General features: G+C 44.8%; 1 protein-coding gene across 6 annotated transcripts in view; it reads right to left on the bottom strand.

Moving 5' to 3' along the window:
* The window catches only part of ELAC2 (elaC ribonuclease Z 2), a 39,064-nt gene extending 26,582 nt beyond the window's left edge, over positions 1 to 12,482 (bottom strand). For 5 of the 6 annotated variants that reach the window (XM_030800189.1, XM_030800190.1, XM_030800191.1 and 2 more), the window contains exons 1-8: positions 12,121 to 12,482; positions 11,493 to 11,543; positions 11,284 to 11,354; positions 10,070 to 10,134; positions 8,743 to 8,800; positions 7,512 to 7,580; positions 5,968 to 6,087; positions 4,921 to 4,979 (exon numbers count right to left, since the gene is read on the bottom strand). In XM_030800189.1, the coding sequence (XP_030656049.1) occupies positions 4,921 to 4,979; positions 5,968 to 6,087; positions 7,512 to 7,580; positions 8,743 to 8,800; positions 10,070 to 10,134; positions 11,284 to 11,354; positions 11,493 to 11,543; positions 12,121 to 12,365 (738 nt within the window). In that variant the 5' untranslated portion in view covers positions 12,366 to 12,482. Of the gene's footprint in view, positions 1 to 4,920; positions 4,980 to 5,967; positions 6,088 to 7,511; positions 7,581 to 8,742; positions 8,801 to 10,069; positions 10,135 to 11,283; positions 11,355 to 11,492; positions 11,544 to 11,984 lie in introns of all 6 variants that reach the window. The other variant, XM_030800193.1, reaches the window with a different exon arrangement.
* Positions 12,483 to 14,189: the final 1,707 nt, after the last annotated feature.

The following is a 14,189-nucleotide window of genomic DNA, read 5'->3' as shown; positions in this document are numbered from 1 at the left end:
CAAACCACTGCTCAATGAAATAAAAGAGGATACAAACAAATGGAAGAACATTCCATGCTCATGGGTTGGAAGAATCAATATCGTGAAAATGGCCATACTGCCCAAGGTAATTTATAGATTCAATGCCATCCCCATCAAGCTACCAATGACTTTCTTCACAGAATTGGAAAAAACTACTTTAAAGTTCATATGGAACCAAAAAAGAGCCCGCATCACCAAGTCAATCCTAAGCCAAAAGAACAAAGCTGGAGGCATCACCCTACCTGACTTCAAACTATACTACAAGGCTACAGTAACCAAAACAGCATGGTACTGGTACCACAACAGAGACATAGATCAATGGAACAGAACAGAGCCCTCAGAAATGATGCCGCATATCTACAACTATCTGATCTTTGACAAACCTGACAAAAACAAGAAATGGGGAAAGGATTCCCTATTTAATAAATGGTGCTGGGAAAACTGGCTAGCCATATGTAGAAAGCTGAAACTGGATCCCTTCCTTACACCTTATACAAAAATTAATTCAAGATGGATTAAAGACTTAAATGTTAGACCTAAAACCATTAAAATCCTACAAGAAAACCTAGGCAATACCATTCAGGACATAGGCGTGGGCAAGGACTTCATGTCTAAAACACCAAAAGCAATGGCAACAAAAGCCAAAATTGACAAATGGGATCTAATTAAACTAAAGAGCTTCTGCACAGCAAAACAAACTACCATCAGAGTGAACAGGCAACCTACAGAATGGGAGAAAATTTTTGCAACCTACTCATCTGACAAAGGGCTAATATCCAGAATCTACAATGAACTCAAACATATTTACAAGAAAAAAACAAACAACCCCATCAAAAAGTGGGCAAAGGACATGAACAGACACTTCTCAAAAGAAGACCTTTATGCAGCCAAAAAACACATGAAGAAATGCTCATCATCACTGGCCATCAGAGAAATGCAAATCAAAACCACAATGAGATACCATCTCACACCAGTTAGAATGGCCATCATTAAAAAATCAGGAAACAACAGGTGCTGGAGAGGATGTGGAGAAATAGGAACACTTTTACACTGTTGGTGGGACTGTAAATTAGTTCAACCATTGTGGAAGTCAGTGTGGCGATTCCTCAGGGATTTAGAACTAGAAATACCATTTGACCCAGCCATCCCATTACTGGGTATATACCCAATGGACTATAAATCATGCTGCTATAAAGACACATGCACACATATGTTTATTGCGGCACTATTCACAATAGCAAAGAGTTGGAACCAACCCAAATGTCCAACAACGATAGACTGGATTAAGAAAATGTGGCACATATACACCATGGAATACTATGCAGCCATAAAAAAGGATGAGTTCATATCCTTTGTAGGGACATGGATGAAACTGGAAAACATCATTCTCAGTAAACTATCACAAGGACAACAAACCAAACACCGCATGTTCTCACTCATAGGTGGGAATTGAACAATGAGAACTCATGGACACAGGAAGGGGAACATCACACTCCGGGGACTGTTGTGGGGTTGGGGAAGGGGGGAGGGACAGCATTAGGAGATATACCTAATGCTAAATGACGAGTTAATGGGTGCAGGAAATCAACGTGGCACATGGATACATATGTAACAAACCTGCACATTATGCACATGTACCCTAAAACCTAAAGTATAATTAAAAAAAAAAAACAAAACTTCATCAACTGTGTGCATCTTCTTTTAACTCTCAGAAGTTAAAAAGTTACTCGTTGGGCTGAGTCTCAAATTTGGATCTGAAATCCTTATTCTCAGGGTTGTAGAATTTTCCATCTTAAAAAATATCATCCTAGATGAAGGATTACAGCTTCAGTGTGCACATCACACAGTGATGATTGATCGCTGACATCTTTAGATAACTAACAAGCATGTCACGACCCAACATTCTCTCCAACACCCAAATGGGTTTGAGGATGGCAACTAAATGTCTCTAATGTTTAAAAGATACTTGCTGTTGGGGGCAGTGGCTTATGCCTGTAATCCCAGCACTTTGGGAGGCTGAAGTAGGAGGATCACTTGAGGTCAGAAATTCAAGAGCAGCCTGGCCAACATGGTGAAACCCCGTTTCTCCTAAAAATACAAAAATTAGCCGAGTGTGGTGGCGGGCACCTGAAGTCCCAGCTACTCGGGAGGCTGAGGCATGAGAATCACTTGAGCCTGGGAGGAGGAGGTTGCAGTGAGCCAAGATTGTGCCACGGCACTCCAGCTTGGGCAACACAGAAAGACTCCATCTCAAAAAATAAATAAATAAAATAAACAAAAGGTAATTGAAGGCTAGATGTGGTGGTTCACTCCTTAACCCCAGCACTTTAGGAGGCCAAGGAAGGCAGATCACTTGAGGTCAGGAGTTCGAGACTAGCCTGGCCAACATGGCGAAACCCCGTGTCTACTAACAACACAAAAATTAGCCAGGCATGGTGGCAGGCACCTGTGATCCCAGCTACACAGCAGGCTGAGGCAAGGAATCACTCGAACCTGGGAGGCAGAGGTTGCAGTGAGTCGAGATGACACCACTGCACTCCAGCCTGGGCAACAGAGCGAGACTCTATCTCAGAAAAACAAAACAAACAAAAAGGCTGGGCATGATGGCTCACGCTTGTAATCCTAGCACTTTGGGAGGCCAAGGCAGGCGGATCAGGAGGTCAAGAGATCCAGACCATCCTGGCCAACACTGTGAAACCCCGTCTCTACTAAAAAAATACAAAAACTAGCTGGACATGGTGGTGCGCTCCTGTAGTCCCAGCTACTCGGGAGGCTGAGGCAGGAGAACTGCCTGACCCTGGGAGGCAGAGGTTGCAGTGAGCCAAGATTGCACCACTGCATTCCAAGCTGGTGACAGAGCGAGACTCTGTCTCAAAAAAAGAAAAAAAAAAAAGGGTACTTGCAGACTTGAGGCAGGGAAACCCATCTCCCTGGGAGCTGAACTCAACCCATGGAGGTATGTTCCTCTCTGAGGAATGCAGAGTATTTGGAAGACTGATAAGAGCCAGAACGCAGCCGATAACGCCCCAACAGTGCACCAGCTGCCCAAAGCCAAGGTCTTCCAACAGATGAGTTTTTCAGGTCCTCATGCCAAGAGACTCCTGGAACTTGACCTAGCTCAGCTTTATTGCTTTCCAAAACCCCACCTGAGAGCAGCAAACTAATTAGAAGAGGGGAAAGGGATTACACAGGCTAATCCAGTGACAGCAGCCCTCAGAAGGAGCTGCAGAAGACAGCAAGGAAGGAGATGGAAAAGCCAGGGCAGGCAGCTGGCAGCCCCCAGGAACGGCTGCCTGATAATAGGGCAACTGCCTGAGTGTGTAAAAGTGAGCTTGTCACTTTTCATCATGCTGTTACCTATTCAGGAAAGCAGGAATATGATTTAAAGATTACCATATAAAACAGTTTAAAAATCAGAGAGTATAAATATAGATTATCAAAAATAAAATATTTTTAAAACTTTAAAAAATGATTTTGCTGTCTAAAACTCAGAAACACACAAGTAATAAGCCTGTTAACAATAGTACTTAACTTTTATGAAAATCACATTATTCAAATAAATCGACAGAAACGATACTGGCAATGATCTTGCCACTAATATTACTACTTACTTTCATTATTATTTTCACTTGTAGGTTTTAGAATTTAGATAAAAATTCCAAATATATTTCAAAATCAACATTAAAAAATAATCTAAGCCCACAAAAAGGCAATGAAATCTTTTCACATATTTAGACAAATTTGTTGCAAATTGTATTGACAAAATTTTAATGCAAAATTCTATTAAAAACAAGCCACTAGTCAAATCTCACAAACAGCTTATTGTAACAAAAATTTTTAATGGAATTTGACCAATTTCAGAGTTACAGATCTAGGCCTTTGTGAATGCTAGCTAATATTCCAATTAATCTGATGTTAGACCTTAGCTACTGCAGGGGAATGAAATAAAACAGAGTTAAAAGACTTTGAATAAAGGCCTGATGGAGTTGAAGGAAAACAAACACAGCTGCCTTCAATAATTTCTGAATTCTAAAAGGACCAATAATTGGCAAATGTAAAAGAATATGGACCAGGCACGGTGCTTCACCCCTGTAATCCCAGCACTTTGGGAGGCCAAGGTGGGTGGATCACCTGAGGTCAGGAGTGAGACCAGCCTGGCCAACATAGTGAAACCCCGTCTCTATTAAAAATACAAAAATTAGCTGGGTGTGGTGGCACGCACCTGTAATCCTAGCTACTTGGGAGGCTGAGGCAGGAGAATCACTTGAACCTGGGAGGTGGAGGTTGCAGTGAGCCAAGATCGACTGACAGGGCACTGGAAAAAAATTTAAAAGGAAATAAAAGTGTGGGGTTATTTTGAGAAACAGAGCATCTAAACTCTGAAACCTACAAGTGATGACAATTACGAAAGGTCAGTAGTAATACTTGTTGCAGGCTCATTGCCAGTGTCATTTCTATCAAATTTTTTTTTCTTTGACAGAGAGTCTTGCTCTGTCGCCCAGGCTGGAGTACAATGGTGCAATCTCAACTCACTGCAACCACTGCCTCCTGTGTTCAAGCGATTCTCTTGCCTTGGCCTCTCAAGTAGCTGGGATTACAGGCACGCGCCACCACATCCAGCTAATTTTTGTATTTTTAGTAGAGACAGGGTTTCACCACGTTGGTCAGGCTGGTCTCGAACTCCTGACCTCGTGATCTACCTGCCTTGGACTCCCAAAGTGCTGGGATTACGGGCGTGAGCCACTGCACCCGGCCTTCCATCAGTTTTCCTGAAGATCTGCTATCTCTTCTTGTCTCAGGTAACAGGAGCGCCTACCCTCAAATTAATGAAAAAGTGCAAACCAGAGGTCGCTGACCAAGACCCCAGTCAAGTACAGCCCTCCAGAAAGGCTCCCTTACCTTACAGATGAAAGCTACCACCAGGGAAGGGTCCCTGCCCCCTCTTCTCTGGCTAACACCTGAGGAAAAACACATTTGATTATCACAAGGTAAATGTGAAAGTTGTCAAGACATCACAGACTGATTATAACCCAATACCTATTTTCACCTCACATAAAAGTTAAATGGACGCTACTGTCCCAATACAAAGGCTGAAGACACTAATATACTCAAGAGGACTTTTTTTTTCCCTACTTATGTGGAGATGTGTTTGGGTAAATGAAAAACACAAAACTCTCACCAGAAAAACTTGAGAATGGCAAGTGAGATTTTTTTTAAATGACACATTTCACCTAGGACTGGAGAAGAGAGAGAAAAGTATATTGCAATGTGCTTTATAACACATATAAGAAATAACACAAAAGTTCAAAGGCCTGCAGAGAAAATGCTGGTGTCAGTCTTTACCCAGTGCCATCCAAACAAAGACAGCACATAGGGGTCAGCCTGTTCTCAGTCACTAGACAAGACCTCAGGACAGAAAGAGGAGCTGCCGAGCTTTGCCAATGCTGGCCTTCTGCTAAGGACAACAAACTCCTGACGTGGCCCAACTCCTGAGCTACATCTCATCTTGGACTTTTAACTCCGTTTCCCAGTGGGCTGTCATTCTGGAAGAAGATGTGCAGAGCCTCTCACTGATTTGACTGTCCCATTGGCTTAGCAGTTATAGTTTCCACATTAATGGAAAATTTGCATAAATGTTACATAAATGAAAAATACAAAATGAATCTGTCAGGCCCTGTTCTCCTCTGGGAAAACAGAACACAGTTTTGGGCCTACCCAGACCCTGGATGGCCAAAACTGTGGACTGGTCGTTATTAAAGTTCCAGGCTGCCACCTTTACAACAACCCTTCTCATTCTCCCCACGGGCCAAGTCATAATAAGCCCAGGAAGAAGTATCTGTTTACACATGTGGCTTTCTTGTAATTATGACTCCCTACAAGCATTACGAGGCAGAGAATTAAGAAAACGCAAGCCTTTCTGCTGCTCTGTTTTGTTTATACTATTACCATGTGGAAGGTGCGGCTCATTTTCATTCGACTCGGAGTCTGAAGATCGCGCTGGACTGAGACTGCCGAGAGGCCTTTCTGGACTCTGCCATGGTTGATGCTTTCCCCTCCTCTGTTCACCTGGTCAGTACAGACACCACCAAATTACATACTGCACAATGCGAGCTGACAGCCAAGGCCCACACGTTCATACGTGGGAATGCCAGAACGCCAATTAAATCAGCACACCTTTTACTATACACTAGGAAATAACTAGTTAGTTAACTTCCTACCTGGTTTCTGGGCTGCACTTCAGTCCTATTAATCTCTTTGCTTCTGCTTAGCTCACAGCCTTGGCCACAGCACCACCTCAACAACGTGTTATGTAAACAGCATGTGGGTTGTAGACATGTGTATTTATTATCATCACTCCCGCTAAAACACATAGACCCAAAGGGTACCTAGCTCCAGAAGGAGCTTCATTTTACATTTAGTTAAGGCTCAAGATCAAGGGAAAAAAATTCGCTGCTCTAAGAAGCTAAAGCACAGCTGCAACGACAATGAACGTAAGTTCACTCACTGAGGGCCGCGGGACACTGAAAAAACAGTGATCAGCAAAACTGAGCATGTTAACATCGATCACGCAAATCACACATGAAAGTTAACTGTCACATGCCATGGAGCAAAGAACAGGGTGCTGGAAATGGACAACAAACAGGGGGCTGCAACTCAGGCTGGGGGTGGCTACAGCAGGGGTCAGGTGAGAGAAGGCATCTGAGCAGGAGGAGCGAGCCAGGCAATGGGAGTGCTGATCAGCCCATCACAGCACTGGCCTAGGAGCACTTGTGTCACTGCTCCGGCACATTCCTCTCCTCCCTGCTGCCTTCTGCCTTCACTCAGTGTAAGCCTCATCTCCTCGCCAGGTTCTGGACGAGGGTGCTGGGTGCTCTGGTCTGTTACCCATCAGCACTACTTGGTAAGCATCACATTAGTTAGTAATAACAAGGAAATAACCCTACTGCTTGGTACTCTCTTCACACGTAAGTAAAACCGGACATGAATGTCTTTAGCCAAGCTCAAGGACAAGACTGACTCTTTTCTTAAGCTAAGACCACATCATCTGGCCCTGATACTTCGGAATTTGCAGGAGCTTCTAACCCCCTAACAACACTTCTTTTAGGTTGCTGTAATCATTATTTATTTTAAAAAATCTATCTGTGCAAACCTCTTCATGATCCTCTGATCAAAAGAGGGCATTACGCCTGTGGGAAAAAACCTCCAAGCAATGAATGTGCAAACTTGAATGCAATCTATTTACCAACAGTGCTTGATTATCTAATATTCCAAAGCATAATCACTATCATTAGGCATGAGTTAGACGTGCCTATCCGTAAGTTTATAAGCCAGGGCAGGAGCCATATCTTAATTCCTCAGCTAAATTTTCTAATCATGCTCAGAACACAAAACAGGGTGCCCACGGCAAGTGTTCAGTTTCTATTTTCACCCGTGTTTTCTTTACTCAGGACGTACACCCTCCTCCTGGGAAACCTGGCTTTCATACTCACTGTGTATGGGGATCTGGTAAACTGTCATGGTTTCATCCTTGTATTCCGGGGCGGAGTGGGGCCGCACAGCTATAAGAAAACCACACAACAGCAAAGTGATTGCATTAGTGAAGATGTGTGGGAAGAGTAACTGCAGGATCACCAACCACGAGCAACTGAATTGCCTCAGAATCATGGTGGGAATCTGACACGAAAACCAGACTTTCTAAGGAGATTACCATTTTTAGGAAATACATAAAAGTGTATTTTGGTCAGCCATTTATATTTACTACAGCCAGATGAAAAGACATTATAATCACTGGTGACTATCCGTTAAAAATTTAAAAACAAGAAACTAGTACTCAACTTTCAGAGACCCAAGTTAACAAACAGAACAGTGAAGCCAGGGAACCTATCATCTCAACCAGAAGAGCTGATGTATATTTTGAAACAAAGTATTAGTGTTTCTATAAAAGAGGAGTATTAACAAGCCACAGATGCACACCAGTGCCAGGACAAGAGCCCTACTAGCATCCTCAGTGAGGCCTCTTCCCATCAAGAGGCCGTAAGCCCCCCTGCACAGCTGGAGCTGCGTTTCAATGTACAAAGTTGGCCACAAAACCTTCAGGAGCCGGTCACCCCCGCCCCCAACTCAAAGCAACTCAACGACGAGAAGCACCTCTGGAACTGAGGCAGGAGCCCTGCTGTCTGGATGGAGAATGCTACACAGCATGTACACAGGCACGCATCGGCTGTTAATCACTCTTGCCGACCTGGCCCCTATTTTTACAGCATGAGGTGGGAACACAGAAAATGTCACTATTTAGAAAACCCATCTCCAGCCAGGCGTAGTAGTTCACTTTGGGAGGCTGAGGCGGGCAGATCACAAGGTCAAGAGATCAAGACCATCCTGGCCAACATGGTGAAACCCCGTCTCTACTAAAAAGACAAAAAATTAGCTGGGCGTGGTGGTGTGCGCCTGTAGTCCCAGCTACTCGGGAGGCTGAGGCGGGAGAATCGCTTGAACCCAGGAGGTGGAGGTTGCAGTGAGCCGAGATCGCGCCACTACACTCCAGCTTGGTGAGACAGCGAGACTCCACCTAAACAAAAAAGAAAAAAAAATCCCATCTCGTGGTGACAAAACATTTGATTTTGAGGTTTAATGTTGATGTTTTTAATGGATTCTAATTTGAGAGGTCAGGGAACACATGAGTTAGAAATAGCAGATAATGAGTCACAGACAAAGACATACCCAGTTCTATTCCTTTCAATGGACCAGAAAATATTTTGATTGCTTCGAGGTATTTTTCCTAATGAAAAACAAAGAAATGAGCAGTTATGGTTGAACAAATGTAGAACACAGCAACTACTCAAGTATTTAAAAGGTTACCAATAGGTATCAACATAAAACAAAGCTCAGTAAGTATTTTGAACATCATTTATTACAAATATTTACTGAGTATCCATTATGTCAGATGCCAAGGATATAGCAGGAAAAAGAGATGGAGGCCTTGCTCTAATCAGGCCAGTGGAGGAGACAAAAGGAAACATGATAACAGAAACAGCTTAGTGGCATTATGCTAAGTGCTCTGCAAGGAAAATGAAAAATACAGAGGGCTGGGATCCAACTTGTCTGGAGAAGAGACAGTTCTGGAGTAAATGACCCTCTAGCTGAGCCCTGAAGGTTCAGTAACAATATAGGCAGCAATTAGAAGAGGCAGAGGGAACTTGCGGAAGGGTGAAAGTCCTGAAGTGGCAAGAGTCAGGGGGACATAAGAGTCAGCCCATGCAGCTGCAGCTCAGCGATGGGTACAGATGGAAGTGTGGGTAGGGGCTGGGGCCTACAGGACTTGTAGGCCATATCAAGGTTATTTTGGATTGTATTGCAATGGGGAGCCCATGAAGGGCTTTAGGGTGGCAAGTGACACACTACTTTTCTGTCTTAAAGTGACCTCTCTGGCTGCTGTTGTGGCAGATGGATTACAGGAAGGCGAGAATGAATATGGGAGGCTATTGTAGTTTACAGCTGTAGAACACAGAAATAAGGAAGGCCTCAATAAGAGACAAATGGATGGATTTCAAACGTTATTTTGGGGAAAGACTTAACAGGTCTTGGTGACTTTCTTCTTAAGAACTGGAAAATGAACTGTTATATTCAACAACGCACACACGACTTCTCAAGAGTGTAATAAGCTGTACTGAAAGGTAAGAAGATGTCAGAAATTTACTGAATAAAAACAAAAGTTGCCCTTTCCTGTGTGCCTACTTGGTGCCAAACATACATCTAATAAAGTGATCGAGTGCTTTATATGTGTTGCTACATCATTTAATCTTTAACAGCTCTATGAAACATGATAGTAATCTTATAGATGAATAAACTAAAGCTCAGAAAGGTAAACTAACTTGTTCAAGGTCACATAGTTAATCAGAACGCAAGTCTTTTTAACTTGAAAGGGGAAGCGTTTCAACGACCAGGTAGCTCTAGAGGGCAGAAGACTGATTTGCAAAAAGGAAAATTCTTGTTACTGATATTACAAAAGGAAAGGTTGCTTTTGAAAGATGTGTCAGGAAAGACTCACCAGTTGCGGAGGTCCAGAAAGTACACACTTTGGAAGCCCGGTTTCCTTTAAAGTAAGAATCATTCCTAAAAAGGATGCATAAAATCAGATCTCTCATCAATTTGACCTGTCGTCACTAACAAGAGGAGCACCCTGTACTAATCCAGCTATTTATCTACATCTCCACCTTCCAGCTTTGGAAGTATAACCAGGGAAGATGTACAGAGCAGAAGTGATGCCAGCTAGAGGTGTAACGGACACCAAATATTCTTTAAATGCCTGTAGAATGGGCTGAGCTGTTACTAGGGTGAAGCAGCAAGGCACCCAGTGTGCAAAATTTAAGGAATCATGCAAGTGAAGGGCTGGCACCCTAAGTGCCTCACCCTAGTCTCAGCCCTGAGAAGGCAGACTGGTCTAACACTTCACTCCTTCCTGTCCATGCCACCAAGCCCACACAATTTGGCTGCAACACAATCCTGAACTTCCGGTTGATAGACATAAATGACAGGGTAATCTGGACGGTGGGTATGTGTGTGGCTGCCAATGTGTCAATGGCGTCTGCGGTAAACATATTAACTGTAATCACCACCGCTAGACTCTCCAGTTTACTGCCACAAATCTGTGTCCCCGCAACCCAAGAAATAAGTGGATGGTAACACCTAAAGAGGTGGTATCCATATTAAAATCCGCTCTTCTGAGTCACAGCTTTTAATGCTCTGTGCTGCTGCTGACTGGGCTGGTATAAAAAGAATTCCAGGCCAGGTGCGGTGGCTCATGCCTGTAATCCCAGCACTTTGGGAGGCTGAGGCAGGAGGATCGCAGAAGTTTGAGACCAGCCTGGGCAACATAGCAAAACCCCGTCGCTACAAAAAATACAAAAAAAATAAGCCAGGTGTGGTGGGGCACACCTGCGGTCCCAGGTATTTGGGCGGCTGAGGTGAGGCACACCTGTGGTCCCAGGTATTTGGGAGGCTGAGGTGAGGCACACCTGTGGTCCCAGGTATTTGGGAGGCTGAGGTGAGGCACACCTGTGGTCCCAGGTATTTGGGAGGCTGAGGTGAGGGGATCACCTGAGCCCAGGAGGCAAAGGTTGCAGTGAGCCAAGATCACGCCACTGACCAAAAAAAAAAAAAAAAAATGTCCAGCTGCCCACCCCAGACTTGGAAAAATGGTAAAGCCAGTTAAAATCCCGGAGACTGCCCACCAGCCTCTGACACTGCGAAGAATATACTCACCACTTAAGCCCCCAACATTAGACCAGTGCATTCGTGTCAGGAATATGTTGTCCAGGCGAGCAACCTTCAACCTAAGAATGAGAAAACATTTAAACAGGATAACATGAACAGAACAAGGACCACTTTTGCTATAAAAAACAACTGGCCTCTCATTTCGGCTTTCAAGCCCCATAATCAACTCCCCCTCCGAAAGCAAGAGACTGACTCACTTGTGCTCCTGCATGAGTCTCTGAATGCCTTCTCCACAGTTGAAGAGATACCTACAAGACAAACATTACACAAGACATTCAGAAGGTTTTATTCTGTAAACTCTCTGACACCAATTAGATGCTTTACTGTAGACTCTGGAAAAAAAAAAAAGAAAAAAATTAAAGTCCATGTTGGACTACCGAGCCACATTTCTGCTGGTGGGTTTTGAGCCCTCCTTAGCAGAGGTGGAGAGGAGTGGAGGCCTGTGTGTGCGGGTGCTGAGACAAAATGAGTCCTTTCCCCATACCGGCTACACACCAGATCTGTCCACCCCATACGCTAACAACGACACACTGGCCCTGGGGTGCACGGAAGAGGGTGGAGCTCCGAAAGTGCTGCCAGCCAGGCCGGGGCCCAAGGGTTGGGAAAAGGACGCTCAGACCCACGTCTGAAGTTCTTCACAGATCCCCGGAAATCACATGGATGCAAAGAATCTCGGATTTCCCACCCACCATAACTCCACGAACCCCCGCAACAGTTAACCACATGTGTGAAATAGGGAAGCCGAAGCCCTGGGAGGTGCCCCGATGCTCAGAGGCTGCGCCGCACTGAGGGCCCGGCGGGACGGGGCGTGGCTCGTTGACTGACCGGTTGAACTCGGAGAAGACGTAAAGCGCAGCGCCCGTGTCCCGGCTGCCCGCTGCCACCACCTGCAGGTACACGGTGTTCGGGCCGCCGGAGAACCCCGACGGTCCGCGCTTCTCTCGCGTGCGCAGGTGCCGCAGCGGGTCCTTCGGCGGCCGCTCGCGGCGGGCGGGTCCCTGCGATATGGTGCGTCCCTGCGACATGGTGCGTCCGGCCGCGGACCGCAGCAGCAAGCAAAGCGCCCACATGCGCCCGTCTCCACCAAAACTGAGAAAGCCGCCGGTCACCTACGCCCGCGTGCCCCGTGCACCACCTAGCTGCTCCGCATGGCGGATCCAGCCAATCAGCGCGCCGTGCACCGAGCTGCCCGCCTACGCGAGGCTGCTCATCCAATAGAAAGGAGTTTTACCGCTCGGGACTTGTCAATTGGCAGCGACCATAGAGTAGACGAATACTAGAGCGTCTCAAGCGGCCCCGCCCCTTGTTCTGTTCCGGTTTCCCGGCCGCAATTTTTCCCGGAAGCTGTTTTTCTCCTGGGGCGGGACCTCCGGAAGCACAGTGCCAGGAAAAGCCTTCCTGGGGAAGGCGGGTCCTAGGAGTTTCGAGTTTCGCTAAAACGCCCCTGTTCCTACCAGATTAAGAGCTGTGTCCTCAGGGTACCTCAGTCCCACAGAGTTTGAGTTTGAGGTGGTTGTAGTGGTTGTGAGGATTAAATGTGAGGAAATCAATTGTATTGAGCATTAGCATAAGCGCTTTGCTAATTTTATTTCCATTGTAATTCGTATGCATACATGTTAGAACTTGATTATTTTTACGTGGTGTCGCGAGCCTGTAGTCCCAGCTACTCAGGAGGTTGAGGCAGGAGAATCGCTTAAGCCCGGAGGCGGAGGTTGCGGTGAGTCGAAATCGCGCCACTGCACTCCAGCCTGGGTGACAGATCGAGACCCTGTTTCAAAACAAAACGAAACAAAACAAAATTGTAGTGTTTTTTGGAAAGAAAAGCAAGAATAGAGGACAAGCTCTAAAGCAAGAGTCTTGGCTCATTTGTTAGCTGCGTGATCTTGACCTCTCAGAGCCTCAGCTTTCTTATCTGTAAAATGTGAGTAATAACAGCAATAACAGTATCTCCTACTTCAGAATACATTTAGAATTCAGTCACCTGATAATATATCAATAGCCCTTTGAGTGGCACTGTCACAGAAGAGGCACCCAGTAAATGATAGAAAATTAATACAAAATGTTTCAACTCCTAGACTGTAGCTGACCAGGGACATCACAGAGGTGGATGTCCCAATACCAGCTTTTTGAAAAAAACACCCAGTCCCCTCTTATGTAGCTAATGAGGATTTCTCACTGAAAGGGATTTCAGTTAAAGCCGCTAGAAATACAGGGAGCTCCCTTAAAAGAGGAAGATAATTTACCTGGAAGCTCCACTCAAATATGATTTTTTAAAGATAATTTACCTGGAAGCTCCACTGAAATATGATTTTTTTAAATAAATACTGAAAGATGTCACTCTTATTCAGGAAGTAGGGGAGATTCAAGTCATATAGATTCCTACTCGAAAATCTTGACACCTGACTTCCCAGGATCACATTTTCATACGTAGACCAGTTTCCTCTTGGTTTCTTCAGTTAAGTCAAAACTACATATATTTTTGCTCATTAGTGTATTTCTTGAGCTGTTTTCATTCAAATATGGATTTTTTTTTTTTTTTGAGTCGGAGTCTCGCTCTGTCGCCCAGGCTGGAGTGCAGTAGCGTGATCTCGGCTCACTGCAAACTCCGCCTCCCGGATTCACGCCATTCTCCTGCCTCAGCCTCCTGTCAAATATGAAAGTTTTTATGGAAGATTATCACCCACTGTGTGAAAACGTTTTGTACTTGAAATAACCATCCCAGTGAGGGTCAGGAAAACACTTCAGATCTACTTTACACATTAGAGGGCTTTACAAACTGAAAAGATTATCATACCACCATCTCCATAAGTATTCAAAATAAAAATGATAGTTTTTAAAAGCTGCTTAAGGCTGGGCACTGTGGCTCATATCTGTAATCCCAGCACTTTGGGAGG

This window comes from Nomascus leucogenys, chromosome 19, assembly GCF_006542625.1.
Source record: "Nomascus leucogenys isolate Asia chromosome 19, Asia_NLE_v1, whole genome shotgun sequence".
Classification (NCBI taxonomy): Eukaryota; Metazoa; Chordata; class Mammalia; order Primates; family Hylobatidae; genus Nomascus; species Nomascus leucogenys.
The sequence above is the reverse complement of the archived record's forward strand: the minus strand, read 5'-3'. Positions and strand labels throughout refer to the sequence as shown.